Source organism: Accipiter gentilis, chromosome 1 (assembly GCF_929443795.1).
Source record: "Accipiter gentilis chromosome 1, bAccGen1.1, whole genome shotgun sequence".
NCBI classification, from domain to species: Eukaryota; Metazoa; Chordata; class Aves; order Accipitriformes; family Accipitridae; genus Astur; species Astur gentilis.
In genome coordinates, this window is record NC_064880.1 from 28,627,099 (window position 1) to 28,650,416 (window position 23,318).

At 36.7% G+C, this 23,318-nt stretch overlaps 1 protein-coding gene across 7 annotated transcripts in view; it reads left to right on the forward strand.

Moving 5' to 3' along the window:
• Positions 1-23,318, forward strand: part of ZNF385B (zinc finger protein 385B) — a 175,395-nt gene that overhangs the window by 140,512 nt on the left and 11,565 nt on the right. For all 7 annotated transcript variants that reach the window (XM_049812949.1, XM_049812934.1, XM_049812942.1 and 4 more), the window contains one exon: positions 8,956-9,118. In XM_049812949.1, coding sequence (XP_049668906.1) covers positions 8,956-9,118 — 163 coding nt within the window. The remainder of the gene's footprint in view (positions 1-8,955; positions 9,119-23,318) is intronic.

Consider the following 23,318-nt stretch of genomic DNA (forward strand, 5'->3'; position numbering starts at 1 on the left):
TAAGAAATATCTCAGTTATGTTTACTACCACCAGAGACCATGCAGCAGAAGAGGAAGAATCCTCTTCACGGAACATATTGTGATAGCGAGTCAGATTTTACACTTGCTTAAAGGCCATCAGAGCAAGGGATGTAACTGTATTCCACCAAGAGGAAGCAAGACATGCTGAGAAAGATCTAGCTTAGCCTTTTAAAAAATATTTTTTTTTCCTTCTAAGAATTCTGGGATTTCATCCAAACCCATGGTATATCTACGTGGACTGTAGATAAGCTTTGCTAAATAAGTTTTCATATATTACAGATATTGTAGCAGAAACAAAAAGCAGCGTGAGTGAGTTTGCTGAATCTTTATGATACCTGTAAGAGGGTCCAGTAGCAACAGGGCAAGGGGAAAAATGGCTGTTTGCTATCCCACATAGATTCCTTCTCTGCCTACTCTTGGCTCGTCCTGTCTCATTCCTCCTGGCCACCAGATGAATCTGCAGCATCTCCTGCAGCTGCTGTGTGGCAGTAAGTCTCTCCAGCAGCTGTGGAGCTTTGGCAAGACCATCCCCAAGATGTGTATTATACATTCTGTTATGGCATCTGACACGGTAGCTTGCAGCCATAGGAGAAAAGTGAGTTGCAGTTGCAAGGATGCTTGTTTGGCTTCTGCAGAACTGCTTGTTTCTCCATATCGATGAATCATCACCTTATGTTCAAGTAACTTCTCTCTGCTTTTCTCCCTCCTTATTTGTATTGATAGTCCACAGAGCTTTTGGAGCTTGGGCACTATAAATGATGTCAGTCCTAATCCAGCCCCTTTCCTCAGCAGCCAGACCTCTCTCTACTCCAAACTCACAAATATATTATGCCAGCAGTCCAGCCACCAGTCCTCATGGTTTTTTGCTCGGTTTTTTTTTTTTTTTGTTTGGTGGTGGTTTTTTTGAAAGCAGAGTTTGTCATCTGTTTATCACGTCTAGAAGTATCTGCTTCCCTCTGTGCACTTGCTGTTTCAGGTAGAAAGGTCTTTGACTGTGATACATCCTGGTAGGTACCATCTTGTTGATAGGATATCATTTGATTGAAATAAACTTGTGTTTGCACAGTGTGTTGCTCTGTGAGTAATGACTGTGAGTTGGTACTGCTTTTTGATGTCACCTGCGAAGACTCAGAAATGAAGAAAAAACACGTTGTAGAAGATCAGAAAAAGCAGATGTAACAGTTGGGCATTAAGAGATGCTGAAGGTCATCTTATTGTTGAATGCATTTATAGCTAATAAAAATGATGTGATGATAGTGATCATCTCTTTCAAAAGCCAGAAGGCAAATTTTTGAAGTTTAGGCAAATGTTACCAAATGTTAACTTTGCAAATTTGAGTGAATCACTCATGCTGTCAAAACGATAACACGCAAAATAATCAATAGCATCAAATAAAAATCTCCAGAACTGTCATTGTCTTTTGTCAAATGTTTTACATTTTCCCTATAAATAAGACTATTTATATTGATTCTTTGGGTATGGAGGGTAGTGAAGCGGATAGGAGGTAATTAAAAGCATAAATCTCAGGAACTTGTGAAGGTAATTTTCTGTTTTGCAGACAGAACTGACAAAATGATGAAAGTTGTTAGCTCCAACGTGACAGAAATATTGCATGATTATAGGGTACAGGGTTATAACGTGCTGAAAGTTCTGTTCAAATAACAGAACAGAACTATTTAACAGAACTATTTTAACTAAGTTTGGTTAGATATTTAAAATATGAGTTGACTTCTTATGACACGGCTGATCTTCACAGCTTTTTGATTTTTCTATGTCCTTTTCAATAGTAATCTGTCTTACTATTTGGAGCAATTAGGTTTTAGAAATCCACTGAGAACAGAATTGAAAAAATAATGTATAGCTTTGGTATAACAAATGTATGAAGACTTCTGTTTTGCAGATTTCTTCAATTACATCTATTATTAATATCAAATGAGTTAAAACTAAATTTTTCAACACCACTTCCTCATTTATCACTTCATGTAATTTTTATTAGTCTAAATTCTTCTTAGTTTATATATTCCTCACATAAATGTGCATACTGTTGCAATGTGGTTCTAACAGGTAAACTATGTGATAAAACATTTGGTAGACCTCTTACTATTTTAAGAAAGGGAGCTTTATAGTTTAGGACCTGCTGTGAATTAAAATGACAACATGTTACGGATATAAATACCTCTGTGCTTCTCCAGTCTTGCACAGTTAGATGCCTTCTCTAGGACCACTGCTATTGCAGCCACGTCAGGAGAGCTCTCAGGGATGCTGCACACACTTCTTCATTAAGCCACTTCTCCTTATTCCCTAATGTAACACAATTATGGGTAACCTAGCTACTTCCACACTAAGAACTTTACCTGCAAAAACAATGAATTTTTTTGAGACTATGTAGTTATGGTGGAATTATGTAGTTATCAGGAATTCTGGAAGTCACAGCCTTGCTTAGTTCCATGCTTTTACAAGAATACTATTACTTCTCTTCCAACACTACGTAGGCCTTATTTGTATCTTTCAGATGCAAATTCTATTGATTTCAGAATAAGCTTGGGTAATTCAAGCTGTTGATGATTTAGGATGAAACCTGAATACTATGAGGATGTTGTAAATATTCTGAAATAATTATAAAATAAGGAAATTCTTTATTAATGATATGCTCCCTGGAATTGGAATCAGCTTGATGTATAAAAGTGGGCAGGTACACAGGTGTTGAGAGGTGGTCTTTCTACAGTGTACGTTATATTTAGGACAGGTTAGATATTTTTTTTTTTTAGCTTAGAATTATGTAAAACTTTTTATGGTATGCAGGAAGAATTTATCTTTGTAGATACTCCAGAGCAGAATAGAAGTTTTCAGGATTACTATATATCTGTTAAGTCTTCCAGTTGTAAATTGTCTATGTGCTTGAAGTGGTATTGGCAGAAGCTTTTGTGGCATTTTCAACAAAATACTTTTCATTGGAGATTACCATTGTATTGACACCAAATGAATACAGCATTTGAGATAAAATTGCTGCTGAGAAGACTTCCCATCCAGGATGGAATTCCTGATTTAAAAAGATGCAGTAGCAAGGGAGGAGAAATAGTAGACACGAGGCCCCATGTTCAGTTCCATTTAGTTATGGCACTCACCTGGTGTTGCAGAGCTTAAGGCATGAACCCGGACTTCCCATGTGGATACGTCAGAGCCTCCTTTTATTTCTGTATTTCTCCTTCCTAATGTCATGCTGCTCTACATATTTTTAATTTTATATGTTAATTGTCAGACTGGATAATGTGGTAGCTTATTCAAGCATTCAGCTCAAGCGTTGGTGGTCCAATGGTCTTATTTCCATCAAGACCTGTTGAAGGGCTGCTTCAGCAGTTTCTGAAGAAACCTGAAAAATCTTGATCTCACAGACATACACACTGAACCATTAAACTTAGTCAAACCTTGCATCAGGTTGTCATTGAAGGGATCTACTAGGTTAATATTTTGTCTCTTTATGTAGTAATAAATTCAGTTAATTAGTCATTCACACACCAAATAGATTCTAAAACTCAGTCATTTGTGAACTGTCAAAATGAATAGTGCTGATTTCAAATATACTGTCAGTCATTGCTCCTGACAGGGATAATTTTCTGTAATCTTTTGTACTGCAGTCTTACCTGAATTTCAAAGTTTTCTTAAAGGTAATACCACTATCAATGGATCTGTATGATCTGTATGTTTCCTGGTTATCTGTATCTTTCTATATACACATATCTATACATATACACATATTTAAGGTTATGCAAAGTAAAGCTACTGAGGTTATTTAAAGCACTATAATATGCTAATGATATTCACATTTATTTTAGAAAGGATGCTTACATGTAGAAGATAAAGATTTGCATTGTTGATGTTTTATTAGATGCAATCTGGTATATAAGGCTAATGGACTGTATGTAGTCTCACAGTGTAACATCCTGATGCTTAGATTTGAAACTTAATGATTTGAAGTTGAAAGTAACAATTACCTTTAGATTTTAAATAAAATGTAACATTTGGATCATTTGTGTGTCTCAGTGAAATATATTTTTAAGGGAGGAAAAACTTGTCTCTTCTTACAACCGAGTCATTAATCCTTATAGTATAGAAGGCTTTCTTAAAAAAAAAAAAAAAGTTATAAGGTTTAATTGGTAGGGTTTTTTTAATTACTACTTTAAAAGACTGTGAATGGAACTAAAAATCTAGATTGCTTAAAGGGAGGATGGGCATCATCCCACCATTTTAAAGTGTAGAAAATTGAAAATTCAATGATACTCTTAATTATTTGCAACTAAACTGAAAATACAGCTTCTCACTAAGCCATCATCTTCTAAAGATTTACACATATGTTTAGTTCTTAAAATATGCATCCTGTTGATCAAAAAATAATGCCAGGCAAATGCATAAACACTTTTGTAGAATTTGGCAGGTTAGTACAAAGATATTTTTTGCATGCTGGTATGTAATGTCACATTTATTGCAGCTTAAAGCATTTCCTCTTCATTAAATCTTACTAAGCAGTACTTGACAACTTTCTTTACTTTCTAGTAAGTAGGGGGATTCCATTTTAAAATGTCACAATGCATATATATCAAGCTAGTAGGCCATGGTCTGTTTTAGAACCAAGTGGAAATTAGATTTTCCTTTTAGGTAGGGAATTCTTTCATATGAAATATTTTCTTACTCCACTTTTTCAAAAAGTGTTCTCCTTAACCTAGTAAACATTTAATTTAAAAACTATAATAATAATAGAAATTCAATGGTGACATTTAATTTTTATTATGTAAGCAATAAATTTAACTTAATCTGTTTATTTAAAAAATTAAATATTCCAATAATATTGAATTGTGGCACAGAAAAATTATTTTACTGTAGAACTGATTCAGCCCTACAGTAAATGCAGCCCTATACACTGGAATAAAGTATTATGCAATTAAAACCCATCACAGTACATGAGTACAGAGAGTTTCATTAAGGTTACGTATTTTTATTTTGGATTTTCCTAACTTTTTTGTGTTTTCTCAAATATTGTTTTGATGATATGGAATTTGCATAAGTTAGTTGTACTTAGTTTAGTTAATGTCAATGATGATCAAAAAGTACAGTCAGTATCCATTTAAAATATTGCATCCCTAAAATAGTTACTTTTCATTTCATTTTGTATTTTATTGGGGTTTTGTATTAAAACTAGTAAATTATGTTTCTTTTATACATGTGACTTTTAAACCTTGTGTTACAGAACTTTCTTTGTATTATCAGAGCAAATGAAAATAAATGTTCAGCTTCTTGTCTTAACGAAAAATTAAAATTTTTTATGTCATGGTTTATTTCGAAGATGTGTTTACTATTTCAATGATGTGTGTTACAAAGCTCGTAACCTATACTGTATTGCTGTATTTGTGTCATAAAAGTTTTAAATGGGACTTGGAGCAAATACATTTGCCTTTAATGTGGTACTTGTGCAAATATTTTATAAAACTGGGGTTAGTAATGATCAGGACATTAATAATCAGAATAATTGGTACCAGTAATAATCAGAACTTGCGTTCTAATTTGAGATTCCCACAGCATCCTTTTTTCTTTTGCTTACTAGAACTCCTGGAAACTCCAGTGGTTTTTCTAACACAGTTACACAGAACACAGTTCCATGTTGATACTGCATTTCAGTTACCAAAAGGCAACTGAATCAAATGATTTATCCTACAGTGGATAATAAGCAAACTCTGAACTTCAGGTGTATCTTGAAAGGGTAAGAAAATAGTGCTTATGTGGCTAGGAAACATTGCTTCAGTATCTCAAGGAATGCTCCTCTAACTTCATATTTGAAAAGAACTATCTGTGTTTCTACTCACAGAACAGAGATGAGTTGAAAGAGCCTAAAAAAAGGTTTAACAAAATCCAGCCACTGGAAGTTGAAACTAGGCACATTTGGTGTAGAAATAAATGGTATGTACTTAACTGACAAAGTGAAGCACTGAAACAATTTACCAAAGGTAGATTTTCCATCCCTAGCTACTTTAAAGCTAAAGCTAGACAATTTTTTTTCCCCAAAGGAATATGGACTAGTTCAAACAGTTTTGGAAAAGGCTGGTGTTTTCAGAAGCCCTACTTAGAGGGTCATAACAATGCCTTTTGGTCTTACAGTATACAACTATGAATTTGATAATAAAAAGATTATAATAATTACAAAACTTAAATCAAAAGTAAATCCCTTGACCACATTTCCATGAGGCTTTGCTTGTGTTTATGAAAAAATCTTAATTTTAATTCTGCCTGGGCTTGTTTGTTCTCAACAGGTCTCATGTACTCTATATGAGGATTGAATGAAGGGAATCAAAGACTGTAGTAGGTTATTACTGATATTGCAGGCATTGTTATTGCAAATATCAGCAGAAAGGCTTATTATCAAGGAATTGACTTACTAAGTCTTTCTCTTGAGTGCACTTATGTCTCTTATGTTATAGCTTTGGCCTCAGGCAGCATATGATCCCATCAACAGCACACATATGCGCAGAGCATAGAGTTCAAATATTTAAAGGGACATCATCAACTTGAGAATGCTTGAGTGGAAAATCTTGCACTTGCTATTATTTAAAGTTAGAACTATTGGAATGGAAAGGGTATATATACATATACACCTCAATTTTTAGCTGCACTTTTTGTACACTGTAGCATGTGAACAGTCCATTTAATTTTGTTGATGGCAAACACTCCTTCTAGTGCATCAGGCAGCAACAGCAAACCTTAAGAGAAATGGACAAAATCCAGCAAGGGCGGAGAGAGACAGGGTGAGACTCCTGTGCCTGTGTAAGGCCCATCGTCGTAACTGGGTGCAAACAGATCTGTGCTCCTCTACCCTCATTCGGAACTGAAGAAGTCCAACCCAGAAGTTGACAAGTGTCCCTTTAAGTAGTGCACATAGTAGTAGTGGTATAGCTGTTTAGTTGTTTCTTTATAATCCTTAAATTGTGTTTGTAGACGTGTTACTTTTTCAGATGTTTTAAAATCAAGAAATAGTCTAATAGCAATTGATGAGGAGACTCTTTACTGGTTTTATAATAAAGGTTTTTTAAAAAAGTCTCAATTTCAAAGGTATTCGAAGTAAAACTTATCTAGCAGCCTTTCTTACTGAATGCTTGCTTACTGAAATCTATAAAAGAAAAGATTCAGCCACAACACATCACATGCACTACCCTTTCAAGGTGGAAAGCACTGTGTTTCACAGGGTGTATAATCACTTAAGAAGCTTCAGTGTATACAAACTTCAGTCCTCTATTTTAAAGGTAGTTCTCCCATCAGTTTTAACAGTGCATATAATTATTTTTTTTACACTCTACCATATGATAAAACTGTTATTACACGCTGTCCCAAGGTGACTCTATTGTAGTGCCTATTTCTGCTGATCTTAAAACTATTTTCCTCATTATGGCAGTATTCTTTACGGAATTCAAACATCTTAGATGTTATAGTTGCCTTTTATAAAAAGCATGTGTCTTGTTTCATGGCTCACTTCGTTTAACACAGTGAACTAAATAAAATAATCCTAGTCAACTGAGGAGAGAGAATGTGTTTTTGCATGAACATAGTAAAAGTTTACTTGCACTGATGTTTTTATATGCCAGGTGCCGAGGTGTGGTCATGAAGCATGCTTTCTCTGAGTGTTTTACTTTGAAATAAACTACAATATTAACTTTTTCAGTTAATATGTAACCTTCAATAGAGGTGCCTAGTAGTATGTCTGAAATAATTTTTAAGAATGATGTTTGGAAATCCTAATAATGCAAAGCTATTGCTGAATAGTATAATGTTATGAAAATAGACTGTGTTTTGTATAAAATTATGTTTCTTACCCATTTTTGGTAAGTTAGTTTCTTAAGAAGTCAAGAAAAACATTTAAATTCATTAGCTGAAATTCCCAAGCTTTGGAGTTTGTAATTAAGCATGTAGTTCCTTAGTTTTGCACCTAACAAAGTGGCCTGATTTGTCAAGGCAGCTGGTTATGTAGAGTCAGGAACAATAATGGGGACTCAAAATCAGTGAAAAAACAGGCATTTATTTATGTGTCTAGCTTTAGCTGTGCAACATGAGAAACATTGACCTAATTTCTGAAGATAGTTTTAAGACAAAGGTGAAGTAAACATTACCTCTCAATACATTTCTACTGTTCTGTTTGGGCAGACCAAGAAGAGACATTATATATAAAGCACTTTAGCAAAAAAAAAAAAAGGTAATAAATATAAGTCCCTCTCCTTCCTGTTGTTCAGGTTCCAATTTTCTTAGTCTTTGGAAAAAAATTATTCAAGGCAATTTATAAAACAGTCAAGACAGATAAGTATTTAGTTTTCTGTGTTTTACTTGGGTCTATTAAAGTTTATGGTGTTTCTTCATTTTAACCCTTCCTGCTTGATCTGATAGTGAAGTCATAATGTCACTAATGCCTGTTTCAATTGCTGTGTAGTGTAATGATGAAAATACTTTATGACTTCTGTACTGGATCAAACACAAGGAAAAAATGGATTATTTAATCATGTTACAGCATGGTACATCTTTCTAACTACAAGCAATAAAGACTAGGGAACAGTACATGAAAATTGAGTAGCATCTTTCTCAGTTGGATGTGTTTACATTTGTATAGTGCTTTAAATCTTTAAACACCATAGAAGCAAAGAATTACATTAGGAGTGAAAGAGCTTTATATAATCTCAAAGCCTCTTTTTCCAAGTTACTGAAAACATGTGCCATTCATTAAAATCCTGTCATTTGAATATATAAGAACTTACATCTAGGAAAACTGTTAGCATAAAGCTACTAAAATGTTCTAGGTGGAATAATACGGTGCCTACTATTGAAAGTATCACTTTTCTGCCTTGTCATCCATTGTGTTATATAGAAATACAGAAAAAAGTGAGCCTGATTTGTTCTCCTTTGTAGAGCCAGGCCGAGGCCCACTACAAAGGAAGTAAACATGCCAAGAAGGTCAAAGCACTAGAGGCAACGAAAAATAAACCCAAAGTTGGTTCTTCCAAGGACAGCGCAAAGGCTAACACAAGCTGCTCCACCACGCCAGTCACAGCCAACATCTCTGACAAATCAGGTCAATGAAAACTTTTTGTTCTATACATTCTGTATTTTCTCCTTTTTTGGTGTTTGTACGAAATAATCTGGTTGCATGACAGTGATGTTTTCTAAACTATTTACTATACTTTCTTGTACAGAATTGATTGGTTTGATATTATCAAAGTGCTTTTTCACATCTGTGAAACACCTGGTGTCCCTGAAAATGCTTTTTTTTTTAAAAAACCTGTGAAATTTACTCTTACAAAGTGTGGATGTTGTTCCTACAACAATAATAATGGATAGATGTGTGTGGAGGGGCAAGTCTGAGATGTATGTATTTAGCTGAAGCCCAGGAAACCTTTGTAAGAAATTTTTCCTTTCTGAACAGGGTGATATTACTCAAACAGGAAAACACACCTACACAAATGTAGTGAAGCCTCGTGTCATGGATATTTCTTGATTTCCACAGCTCATTAGTGCTTCAACATCACTTCTTCCCCCACCCTGCCCCATTAGTAATCGGAGGAAGATCAGTAACACTAATTGCAGTGGAGTTGCTTGAGTCTCTTTTTGCTTTGTCAGTGTTGTGTTACTGAATGAAACAGGAGAATTTCCTGAAACGACAGTCTGAAATACTGTACTTGTTATCCAGGAGAAAGCACCTACTGTGGGTTACCCAACTGTTGGTCCAACAGACTGCTTCTGATAAATTTGCTTCTGCCGTGGTAGCCATTTATTATCCTCTTCACTGGAGCTGAGCTTGACTCAGATGCCATAAGGTGAATGACACAGACAGTTTTCTGACACACGCACTGAAAAAAAAAAAGGAAAAAAAAAATTCCATATCACTGGCTACTTGTCATTCTGCTCTCTTCACAGCAGTGCCAAAACTGTCTTTGTCTAGGTCCTTAGCAATGACAATGAGCCCCAAATTTTGTGTTGGTTCACCTAGCAAATCACATTTTCGGTTTGAGAGAGATAACATGAATCCAAGTAGCATCTTCAGGTAAACAAGCCATTTTACTATAACACAGTAGCAAACTACCATTTATCTAAATAAAATGTGGACTATTGAATGGAAAGAGATTTAAAATACTTGATAAATATTTTACTCTCTGAAATATGAAAAATAACTTTGGTTAAAATAGCTTACTGCTCCAGGTGTACACTGTAAGAACTCAGACAAATGCTTAAGTAGGATATCAGTTCAAACTTTAGAGGATTTAATATGTTAAGAATGCATTCTGTGATAATGTATTTGTATCATGCGCTCCCCTGCCTGTGCCAAAGGCTGAGGGCCAAATAACAAAAGTTTCAGCATCTTTTACAAACCCTGTCATCTCTTCCATAAGTCTGGATCTGTCTCGTGTTTCCTTTGCCAGACCATGAGATTTGTCCGTGACTCAATTTTCTTCTCTGTGCAATAGACCTAAAATAATTCACATGTCTACATTCAGCTTTTGATAAAATAATCTAATCAATGACAAGGGAAACCTGCTCTTGATATTTTTATATTGCCCTGTTTTGACAGTGTGTTGTTTATGCTATTAATTACTCTGCACAAATTAGACAGATTACCATCTGTGTCTGTTGGATTATACCACTGTAAGCATTTCTACATAAAAAATAAATCACAGTGGTGATTTAGTTAAACACTTTCTTCCCGTTAGGAGAACAGTGGGATTCTCTGTGGAGGGGAGGCTCCTCAGAGCCTGTTGGTGCTTTACAGGAGATTGCGGATGGGATGTTTGGGAGGACAAAAACCTGAACCTGGAGGGGAAATTCACCACATACGCAGGGAATGCTGGTTGCAGAGGTGGGGAACGGCTTGGAGATTGGGTTTTTTACCAGGCTATGGGCTTGAAACCAAACCATAATTTTGTTCAGCTACACTTTCCCTTACAGAGGCTATTGTTCATCTGTTCTTTAACATATGTTTAGCTCTTTAACATAATGCTTATTGCGGCTACAGCAATCACTATGTTGCTTCTGGGAATCAGTGGCGGGGGTTTTTTTGCCTTGGAGCAAATTAACTGATACCATTTTTTCTGAGTATTTTAACACCGGTTTTGTTCTCTGAGAAATGGATTATTACTATATATTAAATCTACAGGTATATTTTAGTTTTCCTTAAAAGATTTCTGATACTAAGAGTTTCAGTTCGTGTGTGTATTTGTGGTCTTGGTTTTTTTATCCTGATTTCCAGAGGAAATGAGACTTACAGTCACATCACCTATCCTTATCTCTGTTATTCTCTGACCCCTTCAAAACTTTGACTGTATTGCCTAGTGTCAAAAAAATTCATAAGATGAAGAGGTTTTAACAAAACTCCTAAATTTTGATGAAAATTTGCACCTAGGTGGAAGAGACGCCATGGTTCATGCTGAGAGATGCTGCTCTGTGAGCTCTGTTTTGCTTGTCCTCCTGACTGGCCAGGCACTATGTTTGCCTTCAGGACCAGGGATTTCAGAGTGTGTTTGTGTGGTGTAGGCCTGAAAAACTTGCATTAGAAGGCCATAACGTAGGGGCTAAATGGAATCAAGGAAGGGAATTAAATTCCACCACCTGTGGAGCTGTGGTTTAACCATTGTACTTCGAAGAATTACTAAGTGCCTGAGAAATGTTTATCAAGAATTAAGTCATTCCTGGTGTCCTTTTCTTGAGTATGGAAGAGGAGAATGAGCAGCTGAACAGAGAAGGCAGTTTTAAGTTCTTGTGTTCCTTTGTAATCTGCTGTACTTCCACTGGTATTAGTGCAGAATGGGTAGGGAGTATTATAGTAAACTGATAAACTGAATTTACTGTTCTCTTATGTAGGTCTGCTCATAAAAGGACACAACCGGCACAACTAGCAGCCTTTTTGATGTGCTGTCATTTTGAGTGACATAATGATGAATGATCTGGAGCTCTACAGACTGAACAGTTGCTATATATTGAACTAAAATGTCGAGTTAAGTTTGCTACAGAGCTGTGTCTTCTGTGGGTCAGACAAAGCATGAGATCCAAAACACTTATTTGTCACAAGTGACTATTGTATTAGTAACAGGAAAAATAATTTTACTGTTAGCTCAGCTTGTGTGATGACTCAATCAAAGGCAAAATCCAAATTCATCCAGTCCTTATTTTTCAAAACTTATGATGCAGTGGTCTCCCTACAGCTGTTCCTTTCAACTTGACAAGCGTGGCTGCTGGTAGAGCTACAAAAGTTAAATTAATCTTTAAGGTCTTTGGGGAAGTTTCCAGAATAATGTGGTCTCCTGCAGACAACAAGAGTGGTCTCAGCTGAATGGAAAGGGGTGACTGGAACTCGGTCTGAGCATGATGATGCCCAAGTTGTGAGAAAGTGGTCTTCCCCGCTGATGTTAATAATACATCATGACTCAGAAATTATTTTTGTAAATTGATCATCAGCAAACATGTAACGATAAAGTCATAGTACCGTAATGCTGAGTTGGCTGCAACCTCGGGTAAGTGGATATTGATGGATTGGATTGCACAAGTTTTACATCCTAACCTGATTAGACTACTATGCGATCTTATTTTCTAAGTGGACAACTCTTCACCATTTTGACAATACTTGTTTATTGGTACTTGTAAGTACCACCATCCTATCCTGTTCCCTGTTTCTGCAGACAGGAAAGAAAATGCCACAGATGATGTGTGACAAGGTTGTTGTTTCCCTACCTCTTGTTGGGTCATGTCTGCTTGTCCTGGTGGGTATTTGCAGACTGGAGGCGTTCACAGGGAACCCTTTCATAACCTGTCTCCCACACAGTTTCTCTAACCACTCAGGAAAAGTCTAGTAATGGGTACAGAATAGTTTCATATGCTAGAAAATCACTACTGTGACACTGCAAGCTTTTTTGTAGCTACTTTGAGATGTGGTTACAAAACAGGAGCCTTAACAGCACTGAGAGCTGCTCTTTCACGTGGGGAAAAGATTCCCTTCCGTCCCTGTGGAAGCCCAATATTTTCAGGATGTCTTCACACAGAAGTATACATGTATGTATAGCATATATGTATGGCATTGCTTTAGAAAAGAGCAGGGGTAGCAACCAGTACATAACACAGCTTACAATATTTAGAGTGTGTTTTAAATATAGCTCTGACAATGCAATAGAAGACGGTGTCTGTGATCCCAGGTTAGCATAGTCTAGATGCTTACAGTGATGAGTCTTTTAGGAATGCATATGATAATAACCGGATTGAAATGTCACTGTTTACTTATCAAGGAAAGAGGGATTCTTTGATCATACTTCCAAATCAATATAAATAGTTCAGAATGAAGCAGATAGATGATGTGGTATTACCTTCTTTGCATTTTGCTTTGATATAAAAATCAGGAAGTAAATGCAACTGCTTTATTAAACTACGCAAAACAGTCAAAACTAGGTTTCAGATTATAAAAGTAAGGTCTTTTTTTTTTTGTCTTTGATCCATTCACTATATGCTCTATTTCCTTTGTGCCAGTGAGAGCTATTTGTGAAATGATAGGTATGGGCATTTCAAGTTCAGTCCTCGTTCAAATAAGAGCAAAAGGCTCTGCTACTTGGGACTTAGTAGGGACAGATAAACCCTTTGGATTCTCTGTGAAAACTCCTTTTTTGTTAAGCTGGTACGGGAATAGGCAACATTACACACGTAACTAGGCCAAATAGTAGACCCTGTTTCAAATTCTGACCCCGCTTACTACTGCTTTGTTCTGTAGCCACGTCTCAGGGCAGCTCAACAAGCAGTTCAAAGGGTCATGGTGATGATATTCTAGCATATGAGTAGTCCTATGCTGATCTGCTATGTATGGCAAGGACGGCAGGAAAGGAATGTGACTGGAAAGTTGTTTGCCAGCTTCTCGATCCTAAGTGGGCCCTGTAAGAGTTATTCCAGTCATTACAGCTGTATAACTAAAACCAGCTGGAGGTTGTTCTGGGGAACGTTGTCATGCTAGAGTGTGGTACAGTGTCTGACACCAAATAGGCTAGCTCACATTTTGAAAACAGCCTAGACATGTTGATGGACCTAATAAATGCCACTTGATGTTGTGTAGACATATGGCAATTAGTTGGCCCATTAGACAGCACTGGGAACTCCAAGCTTTATCAGACTTAGGAAGTTGACCTTGAGGTCTTGTCTGTGGGTTTTAGTTCTTTGAGGGCTTTCTGTAGGTGCTTTGACAACAAAACTGAGTGGTTTTTTCTTTTTATTCGTAGAGTGCAACATGTTGAATCACATTTACTCAGGAAGATTACAATGGGTTGGATTTCTCCAGTGTCCCAATTATGACTGCTGTTTATTCGTCAACTACCAATGAGGTGTAAGGTCCCAAGGGAGGGCTCTGTTCGTATTTTGCAAGTCCACCATCAGAATGCTCCCTTAGTCATGTTACTTTCATTGCTTATTTTAAAAATCTTTCTGCCAATGCTTAAATTCTAAACTTTTCCATACGCATCTCCGTACTTGGAGTAATCCTAAAAATGATACCAGTTCTCTTAACAAAATCCCTTTTCACCTTAGCATTTATTTCCATTTATCACCTTCTTTTCCACTCATTTTAAAGGAATGACTTGTTTACATAGCTCCAGTGAACTTTCTTTTTTAGATAATCCTTCAGAAATAGCTAGGAGGTAGAGTCACAGAGCCTCCACAGCTGAACTGTGGTATATCTGTTCTGGGGATTTCTACATTATTTGTCATACAGATATCGCTATAAGAACCTCAAAGTTTACAGTGTTTGTAGGGTATTTATTCTTCAATCTTGTGATTCTTTGTAATGTGCCCAAGTCCTCTAGACCTCAAAATGTGTTGTGACAAAGTTTAATTTTGACGGTGGGGCAGGGCAAGAGAGAGGCTCTAGCAGAGGAACACGACAACAATGTGTTTGGCTTGCTGTCCCCCAGTGTCAATGAGCCATATTTAGAGGTTCTGGCTTGTGGCCCTCAAAGATGCTTGTCAGTATGTCTAGCCTCCATCAAAAGCTACTGTTGAGCCTCATCAGTTCTTCACATTTATGCCTACGTAAAGAATTCTGCTGAAGTTATACTCTGTAAAATAATCATGCATCTGTGTCTATGTGTATTCAGATAGTGCCTGCTAAGCACTGGCATATTTCTGTTAGATAAAGGCATTAGTTTATGGTCAACTAAGTAGTAAATTCAATCAAATTCAGCCACCAAGGAGAGTCATTTTAAGGGCTTTTTTTCATTAAACCCTCTGAAGATGGTAAGTTTTGTTCCCCTTCTATTCAGTGTTTCACAGCCATCTGAAGATCAGCCTATATTGCCGCCCATTAAAACTGTCCCCAAAACAGAGGTAAAGGCACAGTATAGAATTTGCTGCTTGACCGCAGTGCACTTATAGTTGATAATATAAAATAGAATTAATAAATGCTCATAAATTCATCACAGATACACTGTTGCAAGTACCATGTGTGTATTTACATGAACATTATATTATCAGTATTGATATGTAAAATATACTGTCAGCGGCACACATAATGCCTGTACTGGATTTAGTAATAAATAGCTGCTGGTCATTTTCTGGTGGGTTATTTCAGTAACTCTTTCAGGAAGTTGCTTTCAGGAAGGTTTATGCTCTTAGGATGAAAGGTTAGCCAAAAGGATAATTAGCAGAGCAGAGTCTATTAACAGGAAATCATTATAATAGGTTGGATCTTTAAACACCTTCTTCCCTGTCACCCTTACTGTTCATACTTTTCAAAAGTGGGTATTCAAGCCTCAGCTTTCCATGTGTGTCTTACAACCTGAATGGAAGAGCAGTCGTCCTGCACGTTTTGGTGTTAAAAAACTCCTGGGAGCTCCAGGTGTTTCTTCAGTCTGTCTATAATAATGCTAACTAGCACATATCAAATTCTGCACCTCTACTGAAAACTGATCATAGGTGCCATTAACTGAAAAATAAGCCCTGCGGCTGACACAATTACATTGATGAGCTGTTGCAATTCCTCTTCAAATTGAAAAAGGTCAGTCTTTTCTTTCTCCAGTTATATCAATCAGAAATACATGCAAGCAGGATTTTGTTTTGAGGAGATGGTAAGCTTTTTCTCCTGCAGTAATTTTAAGCAAAAGCTCTGCATCAAAAGTTTATTGTGAGACAAAATAACTCTTTTTGGGTGCTGTGCTCTGTGCTTGAGCATTCTTGTGTCCTGTGTCATTAAAACCATATACCACTATTACTTTTACTTATTCCAGTTCTAAAAACTGGAATTTCATTGCATATTTTTTCATTGGCATCCTTAAAATTATGCAAAGTTTTTCTTACTTTGGGGAGAGGTAGAGATAGGCATTGGACAAAGCAAGATTGACTCTACTAATGTTGCTGGACAGTAGGAGCAGAGCCAGGGATGCTCTCAGCTAGTGTTTTTTAGCTAGGTGTATGAGGTCATTTAATGAATCCATTTATATACATTGAATCTTTCAGCACCTTTTATATTATGAAATCAGGCATCTATTTTTCTTGTTTGTTCTGCTAATGATATGCCTATTGAATATCCAAAGATTTTTGGGGGATAGAATGATAATGATAATGGAATGATAATAAGATGAATATGAAATAACAAAAATTACTAGCAAATGTATGTATGTGTATTTCCATAGAGGACATAATACCAGAGAGGTGGCTCTACCAGAACTATTACATCATTCTTTACTCATCATTGTCTTTACAACATACTATTACAAGAGTTCTTGAGTCTTCAGGTAAGGAAATGGAGAAGAGGAGAAAGTGGGACAAAAAAGAAGCAGCTGGCAAAAAGAGAGTTGAGACTGAGATACCAATGTCACTCATCTGCTTTGCAGTTTTCTATTAGGAAGAAAGGTGATCCAAAAGTACCCTAAAAAGTGAGGGTTATGTAATGAGATTTTGTAAAAATTACAAATGAGAGAAATAAACTATCCCCCTCTATCACCTTAAGATGGTTATTATTTTGATGATGAATGACAGTATTACTTGCCTAAGAAAAAATTAATTCGTGAACCAAGCCCTAGGTTTGTTTTTAGATGACTAAGAAATTCAAATCAGTGGAAGTTCTCTTTATTTACGTAGGACTGAAATTAGCCCTTTAAATCCATAAGAGTGGAAAACTCCCAAAAAAGACAGCTGCTGGTTTTGTAGTTTTTTTAACAAGCCTGGGAGGAATAGGTTTATCTGTACCTAATACTTTCATGAAGCATATTAAAGAAATATATTGCTAAAGTAGTAAGGGCATTCTTTTGATGTCATACATCTAGTTTCATCACATAATCAGAGAATAAACAACAGAATGCTGGAAGTTACTCATACAATTGGTAGTTGAATGGAGTTTTGTCTCTCCAGTTGTGCCAAAGTTAAAGGCTGTGTCGAGCCTGTAAAATTCACTCTCAGCCGGTGAGTGAATTTAGTCTCCAAATGTAAAAGAATGGGTCAGGTCCAGTGCTGTTGCTCCAGGATGCTTTGGGTTTGCCCCTAAATGAGATAAATGTTCTATTTTTTAACCTTTTTTCTGGAAAACATGTACTTATGGTTGGGAAAAACAGTTTTGCTGGTGGCTTTTTTCTGTATTTCTCAGCAACTATTTAAGTAAAGGAAAAGACCTCTGTGAGTACAAGCTGGTCTACTGGCAACTTCTGCATAATCAGTAGTGTGGCTTGATTTGGGATTTTTTGGTAAATGTTATTTTTACTCATACTTATCTTCGGTTTTGTAACATAAATCCAAGCAGCATTTAAAACACAAGGAAAAATGCATGTTGCTAGGGGATGGCAGGCAATTCTGAGACCAAGAAGTTGATGAGTTGGTTTTGATACAGAATTGTTCAGAGATCCTGAATCAAAAACAAAAGCAAAAATATCCATGGCTGGCACATCAGATATTTAAATAGGTCTTTTGAAAAATCTTTCTTTATCATCCTTCCCACCTTAATTCTACAGCTGCTGTGTTATTGACTTGATATGAGAAATATGCTACATTTCCTATAACATAAAATTTATATATACAAACAATAGGTTCCATATTATTTCCTTATTACTTGTTTTCAAGGAGAGTGAAAATATTTTGGTGTCTGTTAGACAAGTTATATTTGAAATGCAATTTATTTGTCAAATCTTGAGGGCATGACTAAATACTCACAGTCCTCAGGAAAACCTGCCACAGAAGTCAGGGAGAATGCACAATTATAGATGTAATTTAACTGAAATGAAGATGAGTGTTTCATAGTTGACTTCAATGGTAGTTCTGCCTGGGCAAGTACCGAGTAAGTAGTTCAGACACAGGCTCGCGAGAGTGTACTTGCATGCAGATTGTCAGTTCTTCTTGATTCATTTATTTAGACACCCATAAATTTTGTATTGAGTTCCAAAGCATTTTAGCAGCTGTGGGTAGAATTTTAAGATTTTTTTTCACAAATGACAAGTGAAATGTGTTTCTAGTAATACATTTCAGATTCATAGATGGAGGAGGCAATGTTATTTTTATAGTTGAGAAGATGAACCAAGTCATTTTTAAGCAGAAGTGAAGGATGTCTGGGCAGAATACAGTATGTTTATTGTAATCTTTGAATGTTATTTTTCTGAGGATTCCTACATTATTAAATGTTAAAAAGGCAATGCAGTACTATAGAAAGTTTGCATACCAGGACCTCTAAAATAAATGTGGCAGAGTCTGTAATGGGAGTATAAAATTTTCACAAAATAATAGATCTCTGGTGTCAGGAAAAAATAAATGTAATGAGCAAAACCATTTACTTTCACCCAGATGAGTCACATTTTGTAATAACAGAACTTATACTGTATTTCAAACTTTGCCCAAACTGTATGATAATTTTCCAACTCTTGCATTTTTCCATTCCAGCCAATACAGACTGGCATAGCTTAGAAAAGATGAAAGGTTAAGGTAGGTTTAAAGTAAATTTGCCTAGACATACAGCAACAGGACCCAGGAAGACTAAGCTGTTGGATGGTCTTACTTTATGAATAGTTGTTAAATTAATGTTCACCCTTCCTAGCTGTGTGTTGTTATGTGTCCCTTGCTTAGAACCACTTTGTTTTCAACTTCTGGCAGCATAGTGCTACTGATCTTGCTGAGTTTTATGAACAAACTTCCAGAGAAAGTTTTCCCAACCTACTATACCAGGGTTGCGATGTGTTTGTTTGTAGACAAGCTGGTTTCTCCAGAACTAACACACTGCATTTACCATAGTTAGCTGTTCACCCTATTCAGTCTAAATATTGTAAAAGGGGGGGGAATTGTATTAGTCTCTTTTCAAATGAGGAAAAGAAAAGTCTGATATAACCTGCATTCTGTAAAAAAGCAGAATTGAAGATGAGCAGGTGAAATGGTTGCACAGCGCAAGTTGCTTCAAGTAAGCGTTAGAAGTTAGTTTGCTCCAGACCTAGTACGTACACTTCTGCATTTTGGCTAAAAGGGCAGAATCAACCCTTCTTGTTCCTCTTGCTTTTGCACAGACAAATTGCATTGTGTTGAAACATTAAGAGACTTATGAAATGTGAGTGACTTTTTTCTTGTATCTTTTCTGCTTGGTGAGTCCATCCAGATTTTTCTTGATCTTGGTCAGTAAAACAGATCTAAAACACCAGCCAACCAACCGAAAACAATTCCTCAAGAATCCCCAACTATGCAAGGGATTGACTAAAAATTGTTGGTGATACAGTGGGGTCATCTCAGACACCCCAGCAGTCAGAGCAGCAGGCGCTCTCTGGTCAGGAAGGTGTACAAATAGGTACAGAAATAGATTTTGCAGGGCACAAATTTACCATTGCAGAACCGTGTATACTTCTGAATATTTTCTAATTCTTATCAGTCTGCTTTCATAAAAATTAAACCCATCCAAAATTTCAAAACCAAACCTTTGTAACATTACATCTTTAATCTGATCAGTTGCAAATAGTTTTGTACTCTGAAAAAACAACAGGTTCCTTTGTAAGAAAATTCCCTGGAGTCTTTGGTATGCCAAATCAGAAATAAAATATCTAAGAAATTAAGTATCAACAACACTGTTATGCCATAGCCAAACAAACAATATTTCTGAAATAAAAAAGATACTTTGGCTCAGCCCGTTGGAGAGTAGTGATGCAGTTAATCAAATAATCAGTCTAGCTACAGAGTTCACTCAATATTGCAGAGCCATCCAGACGTTTCCTAGTGTAGCTTCAGTATCTTGAGAAAATATGTTGTAGCTTATTTCAGCGCATATTTGTGTTTGAGATGAAAAGCTTTATATTTATAGCTTCCATTTGTTTCTCATCTTTGTATGGAAGCAAAATTGGTTTTCTTTAGAATGTGTCAAACAGATTTATTTCATGTAACAACCTTTCATTATAATAAACGTAGCTGTTTTTCAGACAGGCCTGAAGTACAAGAAAAAAACATTTTACAAAAACTAAAGGTAACCAAAGGGTTAATAGATGCACTGTGCTGTCTGATTTGCATGTAGGTTTGCAGTGGAATTTTTCTAGAACAGAGCCCTACGGGTTTTTCAGCCTCATTTCTCAGTAGACTGCACAACTGGTGAGAAAGTAGGTATTTTGTCTGACAGCCATTAGAGTCTCATTATTCAGCAAATGTGGAGATAAAACAAAAAAGATTTTGAAATCCCTTATCAAAGTTAGCTAACTCTGTCTTAATGAGTGTCAAGAAATAATCTAAGGCTCTTTGTTGGTTTTTTTGAGTGATGCTGAGATGCAGAACAGAGTGCTTACAAATGCTGTAAAGGTTGTGACCACTAGTGACTTAATTGCTTTCCTGCTATTGCCTGTATGGTATATATTACTCATAGTGTTCATCTTTTTCTTCATAAAAAAAAAGATAATTAATTGTGTAAGTGCATGCTTTATTCCTTTATAGCAGTGTGGGCCAGCAGAAGATAAGACTTTCTGTGAAGAACAATGTTTTGAAACCTGCTTTTCTTACTGGAGCTATTTGTCTGTCTTCCTATTTAGTAGCCTTTCTTCTAATATATTGAAGGAGGCCCTTCTTGTCCTTCTGTTAACTCAGTCACCAATCATCTTCTCCCTCCATATCTTATTTCAGGGCAAAGAGATGTACAGCAACTATTTTTTCCAATATGATGACTTGTGGGTCCTCTCTCTCTGCCCCAGACGTGTGTCCCAGGGTAGATCCTAAGGTTTGTTTAGGCAGTCCTTCAAGCACGGGGTGGCTAAATAAGTTTTCCTCACCTTGATTTTATTTTGTCATGGTTTCTTAACATCTCCGTTAATTACTTAGAGCCAGGCTTGTAACCTCTTCAACTGTGATCTCTCTACTTTCACATTTTTGTTTTAAATCCTGCAAATTTTGTTACAATATTTCTGTGGTATAGCTAAAGCTACTGATTTTTCTCTCTCCAGATTCTTCATGTCCTTCACTTTCAAAGCTCTCCATACCTTTGTATGTCTTTTGTAATGTACTTTCAAGATGCTGACCTGCACCTACCACCCATCAGACGTTGAAACCAGCTTGCCACTTTTCCTGGTCCGATTTGTAAAATGCTCCCTGCAAACAGCTGCCAAACTTAACTTCTGTTGCTCTCACCTCAGAAAATTTCTCTTTCTCTGTGATGGATTGAAAAACAGAAAAAAGCTCATGAGAAGTTTGGCTGCCACACTGGTGCCTATGCTGGTGACTGGTTGTTCTGTCTCTTTTGTGATTTCATACCTGTCTGTCTGCAGCTGCGATCTCTGCTCTTACACTGAAAATCGCTTCATCTGGGGACCACCTTACTGTTCTGTGTGCAGAAAGCTTAGAACAGCAAGGTCAAATGATAGATTTTAGTAATATCAAGTAACCTGCCTCTCTTCAGCATTGTCAATGGGCATATTTTATAAAGAAGTGTCGGAAGAAAAAATGTAGTGGGAAATAAGTGTCAATTTTTAGTTTTATGTCAGATGTGCCAAGCATCTAACATGTCAGATTTTAACTGAGAATCTTATTTTTCAATGAACACCTTTTAACTTTGTGTTTATTGATGCCAATTTAGTTACACTGATAAGCTTGCCAGCAAAACTTCTTGGATTGTATACAGCTGTAATTAATGCAACTGATTTTACCTTTGATGAGGGAAAGAGCATTTATACAATAGTCTGACAATCTGATTGATTTCCTCTTCTCATTCTGTAATCACTGTATGCCTCAAAGATTGGTTAATGCAGCCCAATATTCATAGGCGTATTTGGAGCTGTTGAAATTATAGGGAGAACCTGAAAATCTGTTTCCCTCAGTAGAGCTCTGCTGGTTTGGGAGATATGCTCACTTTACCTCGAAGTCTCAATTACTCTCCAAAATCAACAGTTAAAACTAATACCAGTTCCCTGTAACACAACTTATGTGAATTCAAGGCTATCATAAGACAATCCAGCACATTTCTAGTAACCCATAAAAACCCCATAAACCCTTCCTTTCAGAAATCACTTTTGGTTTTAGTTACCATAGGAAGTGGCATAGTCAGAAATTAATTGAAGGTGTTCAGGGTCATCAAGCTGTCCATGTTTTAAAAAGTCATTCTTTCAGTAGTGATGTGGTATTGTAACATACCACCACAAAGGATTTGTACCTAACCGTGCATCACTTCTGCTCGCCAGCTGCATAGCCTTGATAACCGTGCAGTGATCGAGTTATACAGTAAATTATTTTGTTGCTGTGTTTCTCCTAATGTAGCTGCTTTAGGCTGGAAATGGCGTGGCTCTTTCCTTCAGGTTTTTCAAGAGGAAAAGGAGCACATGTATTTACAATTTTCTTACCTTTACGAAGGAGAATAATAAATACCTAGACTGCTGAAAATAGTTTTTCCATTATGCTCTTTTCTAAGCTGGCAATATGTTCGGTTGTGCGGGCAGGTGGAAGAATTATAAAAACTAATCTCTATTTCTAGGACAGGAAATGAGCAAATCTCTCAAAAGAGCTTCGGTGTAGGGTTGTGTAGAGCAGCGGTGGCCACTTTGCAATGTCTGCGCTGCCCTTCTGTTGTGGGTACTTTGTGTATAGCTGCTGTTCAGTGCCTGCAGCTGGGGGATGCAGTGAAGGACCTGGCACAAGGAAAGGTGTGAAGCTGAAGCCTGGCAGTGGGTGGTTATAAACATGGCACGGTCTCTTCCCAGGGGGGAGCTGCCTCCGTGGCAGCCAGCGCCGCTCTGGGAGGCTGTCCTCTGTCCCGGGGTCCTTGTCTGTCCGTCTGCTCAGCCTTCGGGACAAGTCATGGGTAATGGTCCCAGCTTCTGGCGGAGAGGCAGGCA